Source organism: Carassius gibelio, chromosome A15 (genome assembly GCF_023724105.1).
Source record: "Carassius gibelio isolate Cgi1373 ecotype wild population from Czech Republic chromosome A15, carGib1.2-hapl.c, whole genome shotgun sequence".
Classification (NCBI taxonomy): Eukaryota; Metazoa; Chordata; class Actinopteri; order Cypriniformes; family Cyprinidae; genus Carassius; species Carassius gibelio.
In genome coordinates, this window is record NC_068385.1 from 16,627,458 (window position 1) to 16,653,136 (window position 25,679).

The 25,679-nt window shown below is 37.0% G+C and overlaps 3 protein-coding genes across 3 annotated transcripts in view; 2 read left to right on the top strand and 1 right to left on the bottom strand.

Annotated features, from left to right (window-relative positions):
* Positions 1-808: 808 nt before the first annotated feature.
* On the bottom strand, positions 809-8,999 carry LOC128029381 (F-box only protein 46-like). Its single transcript, XM_052617139.1, has 2 exons — positions 8,602-8,999; positions 809-3,765 (listed from the first exon to the last, which is right to left on the bottom strand). The coding sequence occupies exon 2, from the start codon at positions 3,669-3,671 to the stop codon at positions 1,674-1,676; it is 1,998 nt and encodes a 665-aa protein (XP_052473099.1). The 5' UTR covers positions 3,672-3,765; positions 8,602-8,999; the 3' UTR covers positions 809-1,673.
* A 1,528-nt stretch (positions 9,000-10,527) lies between these two features.
* LOC128029383 (atypical kinase COQ8B, mitochondrial) lies at positions 10,528-19,637 on the top strand. The gene is made up of 15 exons (XM_052617143.1): positions 10,528-10,666; positions 11,573-11,739; positions 11,846-12,175; positions 12,783-12,849; positions 12,999-13,070; positions 13,175-13,294; positions 13,531-13,616; positions 15,155-15,295; positions 15,381-15,462; positions 15,580-15,673; positions 16,647-16,788; positions 17,026-17,133; positions 18,363-18,428; positions 18,677-18,763; positions 18,939-19,637. Coding segments are annotated over exons 1-15 (1,860 nt in total). The 5' UTR covers positions 10,528-10,665; the 3' UTR covers positions 19,236-19,637.
* Positions 19,638-20,105: 468 nt separating this feature from the next.
* The window catches only part of LOC128029382 (numb-like protein), a 50,149-nt gene continuing 44,575 nt past the window's right edge, over positions 20,106-25,679 (top strand). Inside the window, exon 1 of the mRNA XM_052617142.1 lies at positions 20,106-20,390. The gene's annotated coding sequence lies outside the window, so the exon portion shown is untranslated. The remainder of the gene's footprint in view (positions 20,391-25,679) is intronic.

Sequence of the window (25,679 nt, forward strand, 5' to 3'; positions counted from 1 at the left end):
TCATGTTTAAAAGAGTAGTTTACCCAGAATTTTTAATTTGCTGATTTTCTTTCCCTTTTTTTTTTCACCCCTAGGTCTTTAAAGTCATCCAATTTATTGCAACACATCTGGATAAATTTAGCATTTTAACACTTGCTCATTAATGGATCTTCTGCAGTGGATTGGGTGCCATCAGAATGAGAGTCTGATAATAACATCATAATAGTCCACAAGTAATCCATACGAATTTAGTCGATCAATTCTGGCTTAAATAGGCTTCCAGACGCTTCTGACTTAAATATGAGTCATCCAGTGAAAAAGTCTTTACCTGTTTTGAACTGTTTTCGCCTAAAAATAGTGCTTGATCTGTGCATTTTTCTCTCCTGATTCAGACAAGATTATGCTGGATGGCCTGAGTGTCACTAAAATAAAAGTTTGCGTAAAAACCTTTCTTTCTTTATTATTTAACTTAGTTATTATAATGATTTTGTTCTCCTGTACACGTAAAAGGTGCATTATGGAAGGGTTTTGGTAAAATTCCACACTTCCAAAGTAAGAGCAAGACAAAGAGAACAACTCCACAATTCACTTTTTTATATTTCAACCACAGGTGGTGGTAGAGGACCGAGTTCCACAGTGCACCTTTTATTTAAACCTTATAGACACCAAATAAAGCCACAAACACTGCAAAAATATAAAAATATAAAATAAAAAGACTAAATGCAACAAGATAAAACTACATGTAAACAAAATAATTTATATAAATCATCTGAATTACAAATATTTGACTGTTAAAGTACTAAAACACTGTAACAGAAATAGCACCGACTCCAGTTTTAAATCACTTTAATTCACTTTAGAGGCAAAGATTCCCAAAAGCAGATTGACGGTGAAACCTATAACGGTCTCCCAAACCAGAAGGATCAGCATCAGTGTTTTTGTTTGTAAGATTTCAGACTGGTGGAGCAGAACAAGCTAAGGCTAGAATCAGGTTTTGAGTTGTCCTGTTCATTGTTTTTCTTCTTTCAGCCACATGAAGCTAATTACTGCTTTGGCAAAAGCTGCTTTCGCCAACAAGCACACAGAGAGCCTGGCAGGCAAAGAGACAGGAAAAGGAAAGGTTTGGTCAAGAAATAAGAGTGATCTCATAAATCAGTTTGAAGGAGAGGAAAAATGAAGTCCAACAACAGAATATTATTCACTCACATTCACACGTAAAAAAGAAAAATCCAACAACCAGTCAAACTGTTGATTACAAAGTGACATCAGGGATTTGTAAAGTGACATCATTTTGCGCCCTTTTGACCAAAGGGACAACAAATTAAACTCGACAACAACCCCTGAAGTTTAACTTACAAGTCCTGCGTCTAGCCTGGTTGGGGTCAGAATCAGAGCTGGTCTTCCAAGATTGCCTTAAGTATTTCTAACCAATTCAGAAGTATATGTAAAGACTAGTCCCATGCATCAGACTACCTTATATAACCAGCATTTGTTTTCAAATTTCAGAACATTGGTCTGTGCATGAATAGACTGAGAATCAACTATGGTGCACTGATAGGAAATGATACTGACAATGATAGCAAGGTTAATAATCTATGATAGAAGAGGCAAGCTCAACCATAAATAGTACAGTGGCATGAGGTTTCAGTAGAGCGAAAACAGGGAGAGAAATGACAATCCCCTGACAATCTCCTTTACCTCCCATCGTCTCTTTTGGCGCGGGCCTGAACCAGCTCGCATGGCTGTACCCAGTTGTTATCGTGTAGCCCAACTCGACAGCCAGGAGTGTCCTTATCAGTGCGCCGACAACACATCCAGTAGGAGCGTCCATAAGGCAAGTCATGGTGGTAAGGTTTAGGGTGCCAGCGGCAGAGCGACACATCTCCCCGTTCATATTGCCGCTTGCACTGCTTGCAGGGGTCATCACGGTACAGCGGGTCCTGGTTCCAGCGAGAGTCTGTAGCACGCACACCGTAGGTCTCGATTAGGGTCTTGAAGTCATGGCAGGTGCATTTGAGGGCAGCTAACGCACGGGTGGGCAGGTAGCTGAATATATTGACCATGATGTGATCTGGAAGCAAGAGCATGTATTGCCGTGGTTCCAGAAGCCGCTGGATCTGAAAGCGAATCTCAAGGAAGTCATGGGAGACATGACGGTAGAGGCGGCACAACGGAGGATCAGAACAATCATCCACAGTTGCCAGTGGGGAATCTGGCCTCTCTACAGTAGCCCCAACTGGCCCATTGTTGTTTGCACAATCTAAAGACCGCATCCCACTGTTTACCACTGAGCAACTCTCCTCTTCAGTAGCTGGTGACTGCAGAAAAAACAGCTGGCCAGGAGGTGGGTCCTCTGAGGCATCAGTTGAATTAGTGCCATTTGGCATAGCAAAACATACAGTCTCTTCTTGAACATTCTCTGTGCTGTCCTTCCCATAGAAGACACATTGGTCTACTGCACCCGTGACCACAACCTCTACGTGGAAGCCAGTCACCCGCTCTCGAGCAACTGCTGCCTTCTCTCCCGAGGCAGGGTCTTGGTTAGGATCTGGCGTTGTGGAGGAAGGCCTGTCAGTGATGCCTTCTCCGAGGGGATCAGCCTTTGGTGAGCTGGCCAGGAGGGCACCTGGATCTCGAGATGAGGGACTGACCAACTGGTAGAGGTCGCAAGTGATCTTTTCTTTGCTCCTGGTTCCTGCTTGGCCCCCTCCAACTCCACAACTCATGAACATGCATTTGGGCCGACCAACAGGCTCAGACTGGGTGCAAGGGTCCAGACTTGACACCCGGAAAGCAATCCGTACTTCCCCTCGTCCATGACTTGGAGCACCACCCACAGAATCGGCAGTATGAATGCAGTCTCTTCCATTCAGCTCCGGCCGCAAAGTCGTACTGTCGAGATTCTGCTGCCGAGATTCAAATTGTGCAACAGCCTGAGCAACCCGTCGGGATTCTTGCTGTTGCTGCAGCAGATCAAAGTCACTTTGAGAAGTGGGTGTAGATGAAAGGGGTTCTGAAAGTATTACAACTGGTTTCTGATGAACTGTGTAAGAACTAGTTTGTCCTTGCACTACTATTCCTTGAAGAGCCAAGGCTGTACGCTGTTCTACCAGGGCCACCATTTCAGCCACAGAGAGCAAATCTGTCTCACTAACTCCAACACCATCTTCCGTCGAATTGGATTCTGTGGGTACATCAACCACAACATTTTGAGCTCTAGTGGGAGGGTCATAAGAGGAACAGCGACGACGGCGTTTGGCCTTGGTACAATCAGTAGCCCAGTTTCCCTTAACTTTCATGGCACTAGGCCTGGGAATTCCAGCACCATTACACTGGTGAGCTACAAAGAAGGCAATTTTCTCCTTTGTGTTGCCTGGTTTAATGACATACCAGGTATCAAGCAATACCCTTCCATCCTCCATCTGTGAATTCTGAGAGGGTGAAGCAGATAGTGGTGGAGCCAGAAGGGTAGATGAAGTATCTGGTGGAGTGTTTTCAGTGCCAACATCCTCATCCTGCTCCTCACTGACTCCATGGGTCTCTATGGTTGTATGCCCCGAATCATCGGCCTTGCAGAGGGTATTAGCTGTTCCATTGCAGATTGTACCATTGCTGTATGGCTTATTCTGGGAGTAGGTGCCAAAGGGGCGTGGGCACCACAGCCGGATGTGAGAAAAGGTGTCACGGTTCATTGTGAGCCCATGGGGAGCATACCTGCCTCGATGCTGGGCAGCTACTCTGCAATTCACCACAGGCTCCAGCCGAACAGATTACTCCATCTGAGGACTAAAAAAAAAGAAAAGAAAAAAGAAGACTTAGCTTTACTGCATTCATGTAACCATGTTAAAAGGTCTCAGTTAAAATCTCAGCAATAAATGTGTTCAATAGGCATGGGCCGGTATGAGATTTGACGGTATGATAACCTTAAGCAAAAATATCACAGTTTCACGGTATCATTGTTACAGTTCTGAAATGTGTCATTTTTAAATGACTTTAAATGAATTCGTTTTTTTGTTTTATTTGTTTCCTAAAATGAAAAAAGAAATAATAACTGACATCTTTATTTAACCTAAATTTGTAATTACAGTTATTTAATTTTAGTTATATAATTCATATACATATAATTTATATAATTTCATACCATTTACTGTACATATACAGTATTCCATACACATTAATTTGATTTAATAATAACCCAATTTGAAGCAAAAACAATGTTCTGACAAGCTTTGTGAAATTATACCATGTAAAAGTCAGTCAACTCCCCTCAGAAACATTCATATAAACCCCCAAATCAATATTGAGGATTTTCTTTCAATAGTTCATGCAACATGAACAGTTACAGTATTTTACTTCAGCATCTCTGGTCTGTGTTAACGGGCGTTAAAATTAGGGTTGGGTATCATTTGAATTTGAACGATTCCGACTCCAATTTCGATTCCGGTTCCTAACGATTCTCGATTTCGATTATTTTAAGAGGCAGGGTCAAAAAAAGTTTAGGATATTTTAAATGATCTAGCTAACCAACGGTCTTTCTGAAGGAAATAGTCTGACCTTTTTCATCAATTTTAATTCTATGAACTTTTTACTTTTTTTTTTTTTTTTTTTTTACTTATTTAGAGAGACGACAGACTCTGAAATCACCGCGAGCGTCACGCGCGCTTCCGTGTGTTTGATGAATGAAGACGCGCTTCTGGGCCAGTCATTAACACAGAAACGCAGAACATGCAGGATTCATATTTAAATAGACTTTTCCAGCTTAATATTTACAGATACTAGTCCATATCGCTATTTGATGTAAGTGCAATGACCAACTTTTGATTAATTCATTCAAAATGTGACAAATTCAGTGACATTCCGCGTTAAACTGTAAATTCCGTTTTTTGACTGGATTCCGCGATTCCGTCCGCTTTTTCTGAATCGCTGAAATCATAGGGTCCTACAATAAGAAACAACTTGTAAAACCCAGTATAGATTAGCAGCTGGTACAGTATAAAATCAGAAACAGTTCTTGTTTAGTAAAATGATCATATCTGTCTTTCTCCTGCTGTGGAGAAAACACGTTCGCTGGGTGTAGAAGAAGTTGAACGCATAAATAGGAGAAAGAAGAGGCAGCGGAGGACGGTCGGCACAGTGAGTCAAAGACGGGGCACATATTTATTTCTACTCCATGAACTCGGAGGTGCATTATGTTCGACGTGCACCCTCCTATGCATGAAACGATCTTAATGCTGATGTTGCATTTTGCCGAGATTTCGTTCTGTTTAGGAAAGTGAAACCACACTTAGGACCTCCGACGCACGCTATCCATGTTCGACTCGCTCGATTATGCCAACACTTCCAGTGTACGTTCATCCATCTACATTCATCTGCAGTTAAGAATACTTCTGAAAGCTGTGCAGGGACGGCTCTGCGCGAGACGGAAAGGCATATGCGGAATGTGAAGTGTACATGGGCCTTAAGTTCCACGGCAAGCTGCGCATACCGCGGGTACAGTATAATGGAAAATATTAGTGGTTTTGAAAACATGAAATTTTTAAATAGCAGTATACCTTGAAACCAGTAATCGGCCCATGCCTAGTGATGAATCATCTGAAATTAACGTGAACACACCCATTGTCCTCCAAAAAGGATATTGAATTGAGCAGCTAATTGCAAGTTGTCTTTTGCCATTTGCACAAAGTTTTTCACAGACTTTTACAACCAGCCATTGATTTAGATTTTATTCAGTGTACTCAAAAGTATTTTGAGTGTTGTTGCCATCATTTTAATAGCATGCCAACGCAATTGCTCTACAAACCAAGGATGTGCTCTTTTGAGACAGCTGTCACTGTAAGCATAACACACATCAGCTTGCCCTCTCTGAAATACTGGGATGACTTCATGCTATATCTGAATATATATGAAGTTATTTTTCATGAATTTGAAAAATCATGTTGGGAAGCATTACTGCCAAGTACTGTCATTTTGTGCAAGACCAGGAAGACAAAAGACTGGTCTGACAGACTACAATAAATTCTATTAATTTAATGACGGATACAAATGTCAATGAATTTTAGTAGTCAATTAAATCGACTTATCATCCCTGCTAAGAGGAACAAGACATGACCATGCTACTAAAGGGGCTTGTGTATCTGTAATCTCTACAAGAATCCATCCTTAGGCCATTATTAGAAAGTAGAAATTCAGGAATTTAGCTTTTAAAATCAAATTCGTCTAAAACCTTTCATTAAATGTGGTTATGTTAAATAGCACTTAGGCCACAACCATTTATTAAACGGGATCTCAAAGATTCCACTGCATGCCAACAAGTAGTACATAATGGATTGGATGAAGTAGGACGTATGCATCATGCTCGTGCCTCTGTGAAATGCAGGAGTAAAGGAAACAAAGTTTCCTTACTTTAGCAAAGGAAAACCAGTCTCCTCTTTTTTTCTTTACAAATCCTCGTTTTGTGCTAATTCACAACTGGCGTTTTGTTTTGTCTTCACAATCATCACTAATCACGCAATGTGACATATTACATCATCTGCTGGAACGGCTTCCTTAAAAATTGTTTGTATGTTTGTTTTTTTCCAATTGGATGATGGAACCATGACCGAATTAAAGGCATAGTTTACCCGAAAATTGAAATTCTATCATTAAATACTCAATCTCATGTCGTTTCACAACTGTAAGACCTTCTTTCTTCTTCCGAACACAAATTATCATCTTTTTCATCAAATCTGAGAGCTTTCTGTCCCTCCATAAGCAGCAACACAACAGACATGAGTGAGTGTTCACTAGAGTACCATGACGCATGTGTTTATTTTCGGTAAATTACGTTTTGTTTTTTTGACACCAAGCCCTCATATCACTTCATAAAATTTGATTGCTTGATATCTTTCCTACCGTTCTGGACCCTGAATGTGTAAGTTGCAAGGCTGACTGTAAAGGGACAGAAATTTTTTTAAATTTTTGTTCCAAAGATCAACAAAAGTCTTACTGGAGTGGAACGACACGAGGGTGAATAATTAACAACTGAATTTTTATATTTGGGTGAGCTAACCCTTTAAGACTTCCCCTATGGATCCAACATGACCTCATGTGATTCCCTTGCATCTAGCCAAAAACTGATAGGCTATATTATTTGTCAGTACTATTAACACAGGTGAAGAAAGATATTGTATTTTCAGAGAATAAAATTGTAATTCCACTGAATTCAACTGAACTGGAGTATGAAAAGCCTTGTTTCTGACCACACTGTATGGAATATTTTGAAAGACCTTGCAAAAACAATCACAACACTAATGGGTATAGCCTTTCAAAATGCTTTCGGGCTGCTATTTTTAGCCTGCAACACATCTTAAAAACATTTTATACTGCATTTGAAAGATGACACCATGTGCCTTCTATGAAAGTTGATCTGATATCGTTAGTACAATGATATATTGGTCTAGTATATAGTAAATTCTAATATAATAAATCTATTTATAATTATTATTAACTGTATATATATATGTGTGTGTGTGTATATATAATGTGATATATATGTATTCATCAGGAAAATAATAATATTAAAAACTGCTTTAAAAAAAAATCTCATTATCATGACACAAAGTATTGAGAAATTTGAAGACTCCAGTAAGCTTACAGATAACCAGGACAAACAAAATGTTAAAAGACTTGTTAAACAAGTCAGTCAACGAGATGATTCACTCAGAACTGAACAACACAGGACATCATTTTTCCCCCCTATTTTTTTTTTTTTTATGAAAGCCAATTAAACATAACAGTGTGAAATCGTTTGTATCCGTTTAAATGTTGTTTGACCACAAAGTGCTCTTAATAAAGTCCTAGAAATCGACAGGACTAAACCACTGAATAAACTCATACCAACTGTTCACCAAGATCAGATCAGATCAAAACAAATATTTCAGTCCAAAAATGAAGAGCATACAATATTTAATATAATATTTTAATATATAATTCTACAGTCATATTAAATGATAAATGAAACCTGTAGTGATTTATTGCATCTGTACGTGCTTTTCAAGCTGTCCTCCTGTTTCTCCATGCATACTCAGCAAGTTCATCTATGGCTTATTTGAACGTAATGGCTTGCCATCTTCAGTGTTTCCTTTCAATTAACACAACTCAAAACAACAAAGAGTCCAAATAAAGACAAAGCTTATGGGATCATTTGACTTGAGGCAGTTAAATGATGATCTGCTAACTAGCTAATGCAAACTGTTAGCCAGCTTTATAACATCTAAAAGCAAGCGAACATCTCTGCTTCGGTTTTAATTGGCAGTTATGTCAACCCAAATAATCGGTAGCAATATAACTAACACTCATATACTCTTAATTAAAATTACTGTATTTTATTGACGTTGTTGTATATCTGCGCCAGTGTGAAATTAGCATATGTTTAGCTTGGTCAGCTAAGCTGCATTATATTTTCCTAATTTGGCTTATTTCTGTTTTACACAGAACACGTTCAGTAAATCTTTGGTATCAAAAGGTTATATTTTCGATTGTATTAAACGTTTTGTAACATTTCCCCTCGATCAACAACAATAAATAATAAGCCAAACAAAAACAGTAGCAGCTCTGCTAGAATTATTTCTCTGCTTAACTTACCTTCCTCTGAAACCAAGTCCTCTCCGCTGATTTCGTTCCGACAGCTTTATTTTTTTTAAAAAAGAAGTGGCTCTAGTGTTGAATTCAAGCCAGAAATCCTTCAAACCTCTATGTGAGGTTTTAAAAACAATCAGAGATGTAAGCTGAGGTCGATAAGGGCTTGCAGGTTAGCATTTAAGCTAACTCGAGAAAGAAGCTAAACATCCCAGTCTTGATCTGGCTTTGTCAACGATATATGCCTATAGTGAACACAGTAATATGTTGGTAAATACTGTGTTTCAGAAAAAAAGATCGTCTCTATTGTTCAACCAGAGTTTCAATACTATTTCACAATAGTTAGTAGGTCCTCGAAAAGCATTTGAGGAAGGCCATTTTGTTGACAAGCAGCTGCAAAACCGCTAGTAACCAATGGGAAGAGAGAGTTGATGGTATGCCCATATATGGATGGTTAGGCTCCTCCTCTATCTCTACACCCACAGAGAGGAAAACTCTTCTACCTCATCATCATAATGATGACCTGCAAAATCTCACTTTTTTTTTTACTACATTTCACATAAAAGTCCAGTCTGAGCAGAAAAGATGATTGTAGAGTCTGTTTAGATACTTTCTGTACTATAGTGAGCACAACATGACAAGGACAATGTGATTTCAGATGTTGCACCCAATTCTAATCTTTATGTAATATTTACAGTAGGATTATGATGTCTAGTGATTTGCAGACCGGAAAAGAGATTTAAAGATGCACATGGAAATTGGAAATTAATAATTTATTATTATTTGAAAGAGATTAAAAAAAAATCTTAACAGTGACAATTTAGTCATTTAAATTATTAATTTGTATAATAATTTGTTATTGTATGTAATCTAAATTGGCCCAAATCATATTTAAAAATATTAAATTGATTAGCCTTTTAATAATAGTAGCTCAGTCATATCAATGAAATAATAATTATGATTTTATTGAAATTTTACATTTATTGACATTTATTGACACATTTAAAATCAAACAGGTATATATTTTATTTTGTTGTGTGTTTGTTGGCAAATTTGTTCTTACAAGGAATTAGGCAAAAATAAGAAAGACAACAGCTACTATAAATAAATATCAAATGGACACAGGTAGTTAGATAAGCTGGAATGTACAGTACATCATGCAGTGTACAGGCGCCACACAATATGTTCAGTGTTAAGTACAGTATATGTTTGATCATTGTATGGGTATATGTACAGTTCTTTGTGTAGCTACAGTGAAACTGAACAGGGAGGGAGTGACTTTATGTTCAGTACAGATCTGAAATAGAAACAGTTCCTTATGGTTTTCTATTTGTCCTAATATCACAGGCAAAACAAGCATGCCTGGACATGATGATTACGCAAGAGCAGGGCAAGATTGGAGCTACTAAAAAAAACTAAACACCTCTTTAGGACTGAGATTGGTAAAATTATAACAAGATAACGCACTCAGCAATCTTGTGCCTCTATGGTAAGAAAGGGCTGTTTAGACAATTTTTGCCTGAATTTTTAAAGGTTTTAATAAATATCTGAAAGGATCGCATACATAACCACATGCTTATTAGAAGTGCAATAGATAGATAGATAGATAGACATTAGATTGATTAATTCATTGATTTGAATGGTGAGCATTTATATAACAATCACTTATTTATTCTAAACTTAAACTTATTCCAAACTTAAGTGTAACGTTAAATGTTAAAGTGTTTAAATTAATGTTTTTTTGTTTTGTTCTCATTTTAACTTAGATCTGAGCTTCTCTCAAAAGAAATCAAGGTAATTTGTAACTGCACTTCACACACTGACCAGTAGACGGCGTGAGAAAGGTCTGTCTGCAGACTGCAAGAGAGGGGCGTAACTCAAGACCGCTCGTGATTGGTTGACAGCAGACACAGCTCTTAAAACCAACCCCTTTTAGATACTTGCAAATTTGGTTGGCTATGTCGGTTGTCAATCACCGGATGCTTCCGTGTCCGGTTAGAGGTTGCAAAACACAAACAGACAGATGCGTGTGGAGTGGAAAGGACACTTATAGACACCGAGAAGAACAAGAGTAAGTATTACTTCTCTGACAACACTGCGCTGTTCATTTAATTAGACAAGTTAAAATAAAGAGCGAACAACACTACAGTAACGTCGTACTGGGTTAAAAATGCATATATGTGCTCATGCCATCATAACTTTTTTAAGTTATGTAAATTTTTTACTTTAATAATTGCCCTTGTCATTTAATTGGGATTTGGGATTAAAAACGCATGTCCATCACAGTACTGACAAGCAAAATTTAATTAAATAATTGAAGTTTGTTACTCGAGTCCAGGGTCATTATTGTTAACTATTGACACATTTTCACTGCAAAGGTCACACAGACGCGCCTCTGAAGCGGCGTTTAGGTGTTTTTACACTGACTGTGTATTTCTGCTCAGAGGTGGCATAAATGCAGTTGCACATCAAGTACAACTGTTTACTTTGATACTAGGGACTGAGATGGCTCTAAGCAAACATAATGTAGTCTGGCTTTTATAAAACATTGCTCTTTACACTGAATTTTTAGCAGGCACAGAGCAGCCTTAACTCGGCTGTGTAAAGACAGCTTAAAAGTATTACAAACATAAAAAAATTAAAGAAAGAAACGCAACCAAACGAAAATTAAGGCTTATTCACACAGCTTGAAAGCCAGGCTAAATAAAGCCTTCTCTGACCCACCTCAGCCTCTAGTATCAAAGATTATAATTGTATTTGTATCTGTGTAAATGCATTTATGCCACCTCTGAGCAGGATTAAACAGTAGCATTAAGACACCTAAATGCTAATTAAAAAGCGCTTCTGTGCTATCTGTGCGGTGTAAATTTGGTATTGGAAATGCTGATTAAAATAGGTTTAAGTTGAAGCACTAACATCTATCTATATATTAGCTATTCAAAATATAAATAAAAACGTCTGTCTCTGTTATTTGCAGTGGTGTTGGCAGAAGTGCTCCAGGTGTTGAGGGGTGCCAGCAAGGTGGGCGCTGCCTTTGCCTCCATTCAGGGTGAACAGCTCCGACTGATGGCCTGCAACTCGACCTTTGGTGCAGGTCTCAAAGCTGCACAGGAGGCGGTCGAGGGCGTAATGGGAGCAGGCGTGGTAAGTGAACACTTATGCATGAACAGAGATATACATATACACCAGAAGAGAAATTACATTGCTTATTATGTATTATTTTAAATGAAAAAAAAAAAAAAATGTTTAGACACCCAAGACTGAGGAGTACCCTGACATTGAGAAGTGGGAAGAGATGGACCCGGATGAAGCGGCAAAGTGGGCAGTCGGCTCTGAAATGCCACCAGACATTTCCAGCAAAGATGGAAGAGAGGAAGTGTCAGAGAGACCTGTTGGTGCACCTACTGGCACGGTCAAAGGAGCCAGCTGGCCTGGTCAAAACACTCGATTTCTGCATGTAGCTGTGTCTCATCATCATTTCAGGTTTGTCCATGGTTCTGTGATGGCCAGGTTAAGTCCTGAAGACATTAAAAAGGCAAGGGAGGCAAAACAGAATATCGCCAGGCCTGTAAGACAAAAGGTGAGGACAAATGGGATGATTTTGTATGTTAATTTTTTTTTGGCAAAAATCAATCATGCATAAGAAATCAAATAATTATATATATATATAAAAAATAGAAATTACACTCATAAGCATTTCAAAGTACTTGGGCATTAATTGGCTTATTTTTCAAAATACTCCAAAAATATGTTGAAATGTATTATTGTTAACACAGCTATACTATTAAACTGTTTTTGTTAATTGAAATAAAATAATTATTAGATGCAGAATAAAAATGAGAAATGTTGCTTTGACAACCAATTGAAATAGGTTTGGCAAAAATAAGCAATTACTAATTGAAAATAAATAAAAGCAAAAAATTGAGACTAAAATACATTCAATCTAAATAGTAATATAAGGAAAATAAACAGATAGAGATAGTATATGAATAATACTAAAATAATACTTTTCCTCTGATGGTGTTTTGAAATATATTCGTCTTTTAGTCCTATATTTATTGATATATTGATGTCTGTAAAAGTATCCATTTAAATTTTTAATATACCTGCATGCGCTGCTTATTTATGAAATAAATGTTTAAATCCTCTCAGAATTTAATAAGCAGTATGATTTTGATACTTTGCAGCTTTGTGAGCGAGCCAGAGAACAGAAGGTACCTGCGACACGGATTAGTCGGTTAGCTAATTTTGGAGGTTGGTGATTTTTCAGTGATCTATTAATTGTCAATTTACTAATGTCTATAATATAATATGAAGCCTCTCCAAAATGTATCTTATGTGACCACACCTTAATAATCCATGAATTGTCATAACCATAACAATGCTGCTGCTTTATTTTGTAGGATTAGCTGTCGGACTTGGCATTGGTGCCATTGCTGAGGTGGCGAAACGGTCTTTTGGAGGAAAGCGCTCCGGTAATGTGTGCTAGCTCTCTTGAATGTGGCTTGAGACCCCTTGTCATATTTAAAAAATTGTTATTAGGCGAATTAGTTAAATTTCTGGTGTCTTTCTGTTTCAGATATGGGGGCTCTTTTAGACTCTCCCCTCCTGTCAGAGGCCAATGCCGAGAGAATCGTGAACACACTGTGTAAAGTCAGAGGAGCGGCCCTCAAGATTGGGCAGATGCTAAGCATCCAGGGTACATAGTTTGATTTTATTTTGAATACTTTGGTGCCAAGTGCCTCCATTTGTTCATTTCAATGATGATGCTTAATATTCCTTTTTCAAGAGATCCAGCTTAAATTTGAAATCCTTTCTAATGTTTGCTGTCTTTTGATGCGCAACACAAAATATTTAAAGCATTTCAAATGCACAAAAGGAGTTGGTCGCTTTATTTTGTGATGAGTAGGAAATATTTTTGTATGCCCTCATTAGATAATACCTTCATTAACCCACAACTGCAGAAAATATTTGAGAGGGTTCGACAGAGTGCAGACTTCATGCCAGCCTGGCAAATGCATGTAAGTTACTGTGTTTTTACTGTGTTTTTCTGTGATCTTGTAGAACATGAACCAAACTATTAAAAATTGCCACTATATCTTGCTGGAAAATTCCTTTTTAATAATAAGTAGTTTCAGTATTCATCAAAAAATGTCTGTTAAGACCAAGCGCCAACCTTCTGCTCTCTCTCGTGAGGCCAATAAAGAAGTGACTAAAACTAATTCATCGACTGGCCGCTCGAGGCTGGCTGCAAAAGGGAGTCAGTCCCATAGACTCCCCATGTTAAAATGCCCAACTTTACAGCAGGAAAAAACATGTTTACAGCCTGGGGCAAAAAATGATTTTAAAAAGCTATCTAAATAGCTTATTTTGCCCTTAATGACAACTGTGAGGGGGGTGAATTTTTCATAACTCATCCGTTTAAATTATATTAAGACTTAAAGTTCTGCATAATTAAAGGCGTGGCCACTTGAGTGACAGGTGGATTGCTGCTGCTGACACTGCCGTCGCACTAGGTGGGCGTGGCTTCAGCAACTAGCTCCCGCCTTTTTGCCCATTTTTGATTGTCTGGGAGAGTTGCGAGTTGATGCGCTGCCAAGATGGTGACGGTCTGCTCTGAGTTGGGCTTGCTTTTTTTTTTTGAAAACAAAAAATTCGAAAATTACATTTTTGCCAACTGTAAAGGTCCTTTCGCACCAGAAGTCTCAGTGAATAAAAGGGGTAACCAAAGTAACTTAACTTAACTTTGAATATGTGACTCTGATATCGCATTGTAAATTTAATAGTAATGCATTACTTTGATAGTTACTTAAGGGTGCTTTCACACTTGGTTCACTTGCCTGGTCAGAACCCGAGTTCGGTTGCTCCCCCCTCCCCTGCCCCCGCTGGACTGTGTTCATATTATAATATTTGAGTCCGAACCGCAGTTCGCTTGCGTCATCAAGCCAGCAGGTGTTTACCCCGTTGCTTGGTAACGACAGCGCAGGAGAATGCGGCAAATGCATAACATTTGGTACGATTGCGTTCACATAAGCAGCGAACCGTACCAGAGTTCACATGAAGCGTACCCCAGACCACCGTTTTTAAGCGGACTCGGGTACGGTATGTGGGTGCGCATCCGAGTACGGAAGACAGCGTTCACATCATCCAAACGAACCGAACTCTGACATCAATCGAACCCGGGTGCGCACCAAAAGTGCTAGTGTGAAGCACCCTAAAAAGACGTCTGATTACGTAACCCACATTATTTCTAACACCTAAAAAATGTATTTTCCCGATAGTATTATTATAGTATTATCTATAAATTATTTTAGTATTTATTGATATTTCGAATTCATTTTTATTTTCATTTGTTTGTTTTAGTCATTGATACATGCTTGTCATTTATGTATATATAAGCAATAATGTTATTTCAACAATAACAGCAGTTTTATAGATTTTTTTTGGTGATAACAAATGGTTAATGGTGCTTCAAACCCCTTAATAGTTCTTTCCATCCGACATTTATCACTTTTTATGATATCTCTCCACACTGTCTGTGTTGAAACCGCATGTGTAGAAAGTGCTTGATGAGGATTTAGGGCCTGGATGGAAGGAGAAACTCTCATCATTTGAGGAAAAACCCTTCGCTGCTGCCTCCATCGGTCAAGTGCATCATGCAGTTTTGCCTGACGGGAGGGAAATTGCTATGAAGATACAGGTATTAGACTGAAATTTTCATCATCATCATATGTTGATGTTATGTGTGTAAAGATTCATCATTCATCATTTTGTGTCTCATATAGTACCCTGGTGTCGCTGAGAGCATTCGCAGTGACATCAACAATCTCATGTCTGTCCTGAAGATGAGCGTTGTGCTGCCTGATGGTGAGCACTGGAAAATGCTTTTATTTTCATATTGAGTTCAGAAAGCACACATTACAGAAGTATCCATGTTGAGTCACATCGTGTGGGATGTCAGTAGCTGGTGATTTATTTTACCAGGTCTGTTTGCTGAAAGCAGTCTTGAGGTACTTCAGAGGGAGCTGGCATGGGAGTGTGACTACAAGAGAGAGGCGGAGTGTGCAAAGCGATTCAGGTATTCTCAGTTATGATAAATATTTGGATTGTTTAAATAAACCACAATTAAATTCATTTGTAACTACACTGATGTTCAGAAGTTGGTGAGCATTAGTCATTTATTCGATCACAAATAGAGTAAAAGTAGTCATATATATTGAAAAATATTTTTCTATTTAAAATGGTTTTCTATTTAATATATATATATTTTTAAAAGTACTGTATTATTGTGATGGCAAAGCTGCATTTTCAGCATCATTACTCCTGTCTTCAGTGTCACATGATTTTTCAGAAATCATTCTAATATGCTGATTTCCTGCTCAAGATACACTTTGTATTGTCTGTTTTTTTTTTTTTTTTTTTTTTTTTCAGGATTCTTCAATGAATTGAACGTTCAAAATATATATAACATATAACAGCAAATAGAACATATGTGACCCTGGACCACAACATATTTAGTATTTGGCCGAGATACATACAGCTATTTGAAAATTTGGAATCTGAGGGTGCAATAAAATCAAAATATTGAGAAAATCGCCTTTAAAGTTGTACAAATGAAGTTCTTAGCAATGCATATTACTGATCAAAAATTAAGTTTTGATATATTTACAGTAGGAAATGTACAAAATATCTTTATGGAACATGATCTTTACTTCATATCCTATTGATTTTTGACATAAAAGAAAAATTTATCATTTTGACCCATACAATGTATTTTTGGCTATAGCTACAAATATACCCCAGCGACCTAAGACTGGCTTTCTGGTCCAGGGTCACATATAAGAACAAATAGGAATCTTTTGTACAATTCTTAATGTCTTTACCATAATTTTTAAACAATTCTAACCGAATAAAAGCATTTATTTATTTTTAAAATATTGCAGCAGTATAAATGCCAGTAAAAGGCTCATATCCCATAGATCTGTACCACTCTGTTTAAAAATATATGTCAGAAATCTATACACATTGACTAGTTCTCTTGACTCTCACAGGACTTTGCTGAAAGATGATCCAGTATTTGTTGTCCCTGAGGTTTTTGATGAGCTGTCGGGTCGTCATGTGATCACCATGGAGCTAGTTCATGGAGTTCCACTGGACCGCTGCGTTGATTTGAATCAGGAGACTAGAAATGAGGTGGGTTAGATAGTTAAACAGACATATTCTAAGCTTTTTTTGTATTTGATTCATTTGCTTATATATATATATATATATATATATATATATATATATATATATATATATATATATATATATATATATATATATATATACATAAATCATTTATGAATGTATTCTGGATATTTGGATATCTTGTGTTATTTTGTTATGAAAATGAATAGGAGAAATAAATCTCACCCCTTTATTCTGTAGATCTGTTTCAACACCCTACAGCTGTGTTTGAGAGAGCTGTTTGAGTTCCGCTTCATGCAGACAGACCCCAACTGGTCCAACTTCTTCTATAATAGAGAACAGAACAAGGTGAGCTTGTACTAAGACGGTCATGATGGATATATCTGTCGTCTGTATAATCTATAAGTCTATAGATTCAATCTTCTGTAGTTTCATACTAACATATTCAGTTCCAAAATAAAGACCATTGTGTAATTATTAGATTCGCTCTTTACTCATCTCCCTCACACACACAAAAAATACCACATTCTGTATTTCTCAAAAATATTTATTATATATTCATATTTTTAGGATACTTTTTTAGGATACTTTGATGAAAAAAAAAAAAGAAAAGAATCCATGTTTTTAAAATATAAATATTTTGTAATAACAGTATACACTACTGGTCAGTAATTTGGGGTCAGTAAAATTTTTTTTTCTTTTTAAATAAAATCAATAGTTTTATTCAGCAAGGATGTGTTAAATTGATAAAAAAGTGATTGTAAATATATTAATAATAAATAAATAATGTAATATAAATAAATATATTATTAGAATTTATATTATTAGAATTGTTATTTTATTTTGAATAAATGCAGTTCTTTTTAACCTTTTCTTCATCAAATCTATTAGACAGCAGAACTGTCTCCAACACTCATAATAAATCAGAATATAAGAATGATTTCTAAATGATCATGTGATCGACTGATGTTACATGTGACACTGAAGGCTGGAGTAATGATGCTGAAAATTCAGCTTTGCATCACAGGAATAAATCATTTTTTTAAAAGTATATTCAAATAGAAAACTATTATTTTAAGTTGTAATAATGTTTCACAATATTACTGTTTTTTCTGTATTTTTGATCAAATAAATGCAGGCTTGATGAACAGAAGAAACTTATTTCGAAAACATAAAAAATAGTAATGTTTCCATGTTTCTGTGCTGTGTATATATATATATACTTTTTTTTTTGCATATAAATGTTTTTCTGCATATATATGTTTCCACAAAAATACTAAGCACCAAAACTGTCATAAACATCGATGTGAAATGTTTGAAATCTAGAACTGTTCCTTGAGCAGCAGATTTTCCGAAGGATTCTGTAACACTAAAGACTGGAGTAATGACTGCTGAAAATTATGTATTTTACAGTATCGCAGTGTATTGTATTTAGACTTTTCTTTCAAAAAAGTTGTTTATGTTGCCACATTTCTTTCATAATTTTTAAATGGCATGTCTGTCTGTTATCCGGGCGCTGTTAGGCCTTTCCACTTTTCTCCACTGAAACTTTGATCATTTGTTCTTCATTATAACAGATATTTCTGCTGGACTTCGGGGCTTGCCGAGATTACCCAGAGTCATTCACAGATGAGTACATAGAGGTACAGAGTTTTACTCAACACTTTAGTTAACTGTTTTTTTTTTTCTGTAAGGTAGCGTTTATTCATGGGAATCTCTATTACTGCTATTGGCATTAATATCCAGATAATTGTAGATATAAGTTTGTGAATTATTAAAACATTTGTATAGATCAAGCAATATAAGATGTTGCAAAATGCTTTAGCGAATGTTAAAAAGAACATCTTTCAGCGCGTGCAATATTATTTTGTTCAAATCTTTGTCATTCGAGGTGGTTCGTGCAGCGTCGGTCGGAGACAAGGCTACTGTTCTGCAGAAATCTAAAGTCCTAAAGTTCCTTACTGGGTTTGAATCCAAGGTTTGTGGCTTTATATGATTTATGATATTCATCCTCAATAGTATTCTTGTTGTGCATCCATTTCTCTTATAATCCTTTGTTATTTCCCCCTAGAATCAAAGCTATTTCTTTCTTAACCACTCTACTGTTTCTGTAGTGTTGTTCACTTTAACCAAACCTGTCTTACTCTCTTCAGGCCTTCCAGGATGCACACGTAGAGGCAGTCATGATTCTCGGCGAAGCGTTCGCTTCTCCTGAAGCGTTTGACTTTGGCACTCAGAGCACCACACAGCGCATCCAGAGCCTGATCCCCGTCATGCTTCAACACCGTCTCACTCCTCCTCCAGAAGAGTCTTACTCTCTGCACCGAAAAATGGCTGGCTCATTCCTCATCTGTTCCAAGCTGAAGGCCCGCATTCCCTGCCGAAATATGTTCCTTGATGTTTACAATGCCTACCATCGTAAGCGACAGGACAGATGCACCCAGGTTTAGACTTCATAGGAAGACACACAGAGCACTACCATGGGAAAGTGCACTACAACCAAGGGCGATATTTTCGGATGGCAAAAAATAAATACTGTTATTTGTCGGTTTATCAAACAAGCAGCTCTGAGTGTTGAGGTGTACGTTCATAGAATTTGTTCAGACGTCAGTGTTATGATCATTGCCAAGCTTTTAAAATTTAATATTAAACGATGAACACATTTCCTCCAGTTGATTGAAATGCATCTCAAAATTCTTGTGGTGAAGGATATGAGTCTTACAATAGAATTTAGATAGGACTATTTGATTTAACATAATTTTGCTATTTATTTCTTGTTAGAAAAGTCAATGTAAGTCTGTGTTTATGTCACTTGACGTCATTAAAAGTGTGTGACAACTGTTTCATAAAAACTATAGTCATCTCTGAGGTCTCCCCAGATATTCTGCTTCATTCAGTTATTCAGCAAAAACTGTCATGGTACTATGGAAGCACTATAGTATTATTGGATGCTTTTGTTAATTATCTATGCATTTTATTTTTAATTACTTACAGTATAAAATCCATAGTTTCTTTGGTGAAATATGTAAAAAATATATTTTATTTTTTATTTTTTTTTATATTTATTTTTTATTTAGAGCTCAAAGTATGTGTGCAGTTTGTATTTTTTTAAACAAATAATTATTTGCTTTGGTGTAAGAAGTTTTTTTTTTTTTTTTTTTTACAATACAGAAACGTAAACGTTTAGAGACGCGTGTTTTGGCCTCTAGATGACGGTATTTTATGCCTTCCGTCTTTGTGTCCCATTCAGAATCTTGAACATCAGCGGGAAGAGAAAATTTGCATAAACGCCCGTGTGCGCCAATGGGCTCGTCGAGTGGGCGGGGCTAGCGGGTGGAGCCGCGGGAGGAGCGCAGTCTATGCGCCAGTGCCTGCTGCTCAGTGAATAACGAACGCAGAGATTATCCCAAATCCGTCCATTTCTCACGGCCGTTTTCAAAAATATACGACCATCCGAGGCGCTTCCGTTCACGTGCGTCTGATCGAGCGTCAGTTTCGCTAGAAATTCGGATGTAGAGTAATCTGATGTTATTCCCACCCCCCCATATTTTCTTTGGATTACACAAAAGGCGGCACGGACACTCATTGTAGTATCCTTCTATTCGGTAAGTCCTAGTGTTTTCATTTAACATGCATTATTTATAGTTTTAGGTTACCATAAAATAAAGCTGAAGTAGTTGCAGATTTCTCGTTTATAGATATCTGGTTTCATCAGCTCCATATATTTGATATAACATATTTGTTCAGTATCAGTAATATAGAGTTATTCGCTTAGAGTTATGGGAATATGATGGGGCGAAAAATGTATTAATCACTAACATCCATCAAGACTTACTTCTCTGGATATAACTACTAGAATGTCCAGATGTTTCTGAACACACAGAATCAATAAACACCACCTATAAGAAACATGCTTATGTTAAAATAACATAATCTAGTGTAAAATTATGTAAGACTATGAAAGTGATAGTATGTCTTTATTAGAAACGCTATACTGTACATACAGCCTCTCTCATCAATAATTTGATGGCTGTTATTGATCCATAATGGTTAGGCCTTGATCTCTGAGGAGTTTGTGAGAGCCCTCACTGTAATATGGTCTGAGATGCTTTGTATGTATCAATATCACCAACATTATGAGTATAGAGTGATTAGAAATATTCATAATTAAATTTATTGTGCAAATTATGGTTTTAGAAATCCATTATGGATAGAATTTGTATTCTTGTGAACTTGGTTTTAGATCAAGAAAGTGTTTGAAAGCATGTCTTCTTTAAAAACACACAAAGTCCATACAATGAAAGTCATTGGGGTCCAAAACTGGACCCCTTTTACTATAGGAAAAAATGACCTTCACAGGAAAAGAAAGCCATAAAGAATGATGACAACATTTTATTTTTTGAATTAACTATATATTTTTTTAAATCTTTGAAGTCTAGTGTATCTTGCCAATATTAAACTACTAAGAATAAGACATCTCTATTTTCATCATTTCTACTCTATTTTTTTAAACCTTTTACATTTTAGCAGACACTTTTATCCAAAGTGACTTGTCAGTGCAAATTTGATCTGTTCAGCTTGATTCTTTTCAAAAGTAATTACAATCAAACTAGTTGAAAGGCTCCAGGTTGATTTGATTTTACTACATATTTAAGGTAACATATAAACTATACATATTTTCATTTACACATACTCATACTCACCCACTGCAATTAATACAACGTTTTTTGAGACTTCATATCATCTTACCTTTTCTCTACATTTTTTCTACATGAGTTGACACAAATCTTGTTTTTTAGACTAATTTTTATATGGCAGGAGAGCAATCAAGTGGATAAAAAATGGTCTGTCTGAAAGGGTTAAGTTATTTTTGTTTGATAATTAATTAATTATTTTTTCATTCCCCAAGAGTCGTGTCTTTTTGGACTGATTTGAAAGTAATTCGCGTAAAAACTGTAATCACCTCTGTAAGCAACTTTTCGGAGCAGCACTATTTAATCACCTGTCACACTGACTGTTGGTATCGGACTTCCCTAACAGCTGAATGGGTTTTTTTAACTGTCCTGAGTGGGCTCTGTCTGTTCTGCTTGTCTGTGGTATAAGTGTGTGCCCCATTGTTATATAGATGGATGAACACAGCAGCTGAAACTATAATAGCGTAAGGGCAAAGGGCAAGCAGACGGCTGCAAGCTAAGCCGTGGCACTGCAGAAGGATGTCATTTCCTTTGTAAAAAATAAGGGTGTGACTTCTAAACAATGGACTACAATTCTGCGCCATGAAAAAGCCATTTCCGTTTGTTTTGCTGAACTGTTCTTGCAGTTGATTTGTGAACAGGGATTTGTGTCTTTGTGATTTGGTTTATTTACTGTCATGTCTTATATTTGACAAATGATTGTGGCCTGTCTCATCACCAGGCTTTCATAATGTAAAAATATATTTTTGTATTTATTTGTAATGGCTCAACCACAAAAAGATTGTATTTTTCATTAGATTTCATGGTTTTCTTTACAGAAAGAATATTAATTTATTAGATATTAAAGCTGCGGTAGGTAACTTTTGACACTCTAGCGGTTAATAAACAGAACTGCTTGCGTCTTGCGGAAGAACATCGTAGCCGGAACTACTTCTCTCTGTTTATGTCTATGAAGAATCACAAAGGTACTGGGTTACTCCGCCGCGGTATCCCCGAAGCAATCTAAAATAGTCCGAATATAAACACTTATTATAGGTGCACCCTAGTGATTCAGGACAGGCTAAAAACACGGTTTGGAAAATGGATTCATGGTGTACTCGCTTATTATATACATTTTTCTACATTTTAAGCACAAACAAAGTTACGGACCGCAGCTCTGATTGGTTATTTTTTACCGGGAGCGGATGACTTTCTGCAAATGGCAATAGGACCACTGGGAGGAGCCAGAGGAGCTTGATTTTTTTCACAGATTATCTGTCTCATATTCTACTGTCAGGACATAATGACAGGTTTAACAAATATGTAAAAAATATATTTTTACAAAAGTTCCCTACTGCAGCTTTAATTTACTCAATTAATTTACTTCCTTTACTCAGAACCCACGAATTCTGAGTATGGGTCACCATACTTGGCTGAATGTCACGTCACTTTCACTTTTTCACTTAGGTTTGAATTTGCAATAAGTTATGTATTTATATGAATATGGAAATCGGACTGTATTATGGTAGGATATAAAAATATTCATTTGCCAGGGGGGAAAAAAAACAGGCATAATGTAGGAAAAAATTACTCTCAGAGTTCCCTCTACATTTGCATGGAAAATCCTGGAGTCATTCAAAGAAATCACATCAGAAGTAGTTAACTCAATTTCTAAGGTTGGCCTTTACACGCCATGCACACGTTTGAACGCTTGCTTGTAGTCCTTCCATTTTCCTCCGCATTAAGAATATCACAACAAATCCACTAGTACATGACTTTACATTATGTATGAGCACACTCTACAGTCCACACATTACAGTGAGATCTCATGTGACAGAGTGGACAGCTCTCTCTTCCTAGTGCTCATAATGGGTCATTTAGTGATGCTTGGCAATGTGTCAGGATTCTGCAAAGGCATCTGTCTAGGATCAAAATGTTATTGAATTAAGGAGTGTAAAATGTACTATAGAGCTGTATACTGTAGATCTAGACTTGTAGACTCCATTTAATCCTTTAAGTTCACTTAATGCAATGTTGTTGATGTAAACAGGTTATTTTTTTGGTCTCATCTCAAAAACGAAAGGTAGGGAAAGCTGATCGCATTAAAGACTTATAGTATGTTTCCTGTTGACCTTAAACACTAAACACCTTATTTGCCATTTATATGTAGATAACTGAGTAATTATCCTTCTTTATGCTGTTTACTACATGAGTAAATGACGATGGAAAGCTCAGTCATGGGTCACAAACCGTGTGAAGGAAGAGGTGGAGCTGAACACGGTAAGAATAGTGCAGCGTGTTTCAGACATAAACAGAACTGCTGCGGATACTTTACAAGAGCTCCTGCTGTGTACTCATACACAGAGCACAAGCTCTTGTAAAGCATCCGCTGCAGTCTGTGTAAGAGAAAGAGAGTGAGAGGGTGACAGAAGATGGATAAACATCGTAGGGTCTCTCTGGTTATGCCTCACAAAGCTCCACTGTGTGGCACAACTTCAAAGTCAGGGACACCGTAATTACCAAATGAAATGAAATTCCCTACTGATTGCGGTAGTGAGGCACTCTTGATATATGTGAAGCGGGATCTCCTGTCTGCTGCCTTTGTTCATCTTAGGATCCACGTCTGAAACAGCAAGACACTGCTTGATTTTTTGCAGATCAGTCCCTACAGAAAAACACAGATTTTTTTTGTGATTGTTGCGGGTAAAAATCCTTGATTTTGCGGCACGTTTTCTTAAAAAATGCGATGGAATATGCGGGATATTTTTGCAATTTTATGCGATGAAATTGCGTGAACTTGCAAAAACTGCGGTTGGATGAAAAAGAGAAAAAAAAAGGTGATTCCCCCAAAACCTTTTTCTCACTAGGCTACTACCTTAATGTAAAGAGTAATTTCTTTTTACTTCCTATGATAAGCGAGCATACTAAATCACAGAATATTTAAGTTGCAATCTCTTACTGCAACGTAAATTATTTTACGTACTACTAATATAATTACAACTGTAAGTTTTTGGTACTGTTCTGTAACAAAAAAGTGCAATCTTACAACTGTAAAGTTGCATCAACTTCTGAATGAAACTACAACAGTGTTAGTAGCCTAGTGAGAAGGGGGTGTTGGGGGAATCACCTTTTTTTCTCTATTTCATTTAACCGCATGTTTTCGCAAGTTCTCGCAATATAATTTGGCTCCACTGTCATGTAACAAATTGGGAAACTGCTTCGCGCGTTCTTTTGCGCTTATTTTTGTTGGCAAATAGGAATGATTTGCGCGCTTAAAGTTTCACCCTGGTTTCACCGCGGGGTTTGCAGATGATGTTCACGTCACGTAATTACGTCACTTCATAAGGTTCCCATGGCAATAGGGGAAAATGGCGCTTTACTTGTGTGAAGTAAACGCAACATTTTTCAACTTTCTGCTAATATATATGTTAGTTTTTTGCAACGAAAATACAGGGATTATGAAATCATGCTAGCCCCGCGTATTTTGCTTTCTGAAATCGGTAATTTATGCGGCAAAAGAGCGGCGTATTTGAAAAAATGCGACTCCGCAAATATGCGGCCTTTGGCTGATTATGCATTAAATCAGGCGATCGCATAATCGCGTTTTTCTGGAGCGACTGGCAGATCTTGCTATCTGTTAGCCTGTCTTTTAGAAGATGCGCAACGAAGATACAAAGCATATTTCACACCCTACAGGACAGATTCATGCTGTTGACTGTGCTGATATTCTGAACACAAACTTTTGATGAAATCTGAGAGCTTTCTGACCCTGCATAGACAACAAATAAACTACCATGTTCAAGGCCCAGGACCGTAGTAAGGACATCATTAAAATAATCCATGTGACATCAGTGGTTCAACCTTAATTTTATGTAGCTATGAGAAAACATTTTGTGTTTAAAGATATAAAAAATAATCTACAATTTCTTCTCTTCTGGTCAGAAAATCACAGTAGGTCTAACGGGTTTGGAATGACATGAGGATGGATAATTAATGACATAATTTTCATGTTTTGTTCGAACTATGCCTTTAAAGGAACACTCCACCGTTTTTTTAAATAGGGCTTATTCACATTATTTCCTACATTTAGATAGGTGGGCAAATGCATTTTTGTGTCAGTGCATGCATTGTTTTAGTTTGACTGGGTCGGCGTTAGCTTAGCTTAGCACAATGAATGGAATCCTTTGTTGCCAGCTAGCATGGCCTGAGAAAAAGTGATCA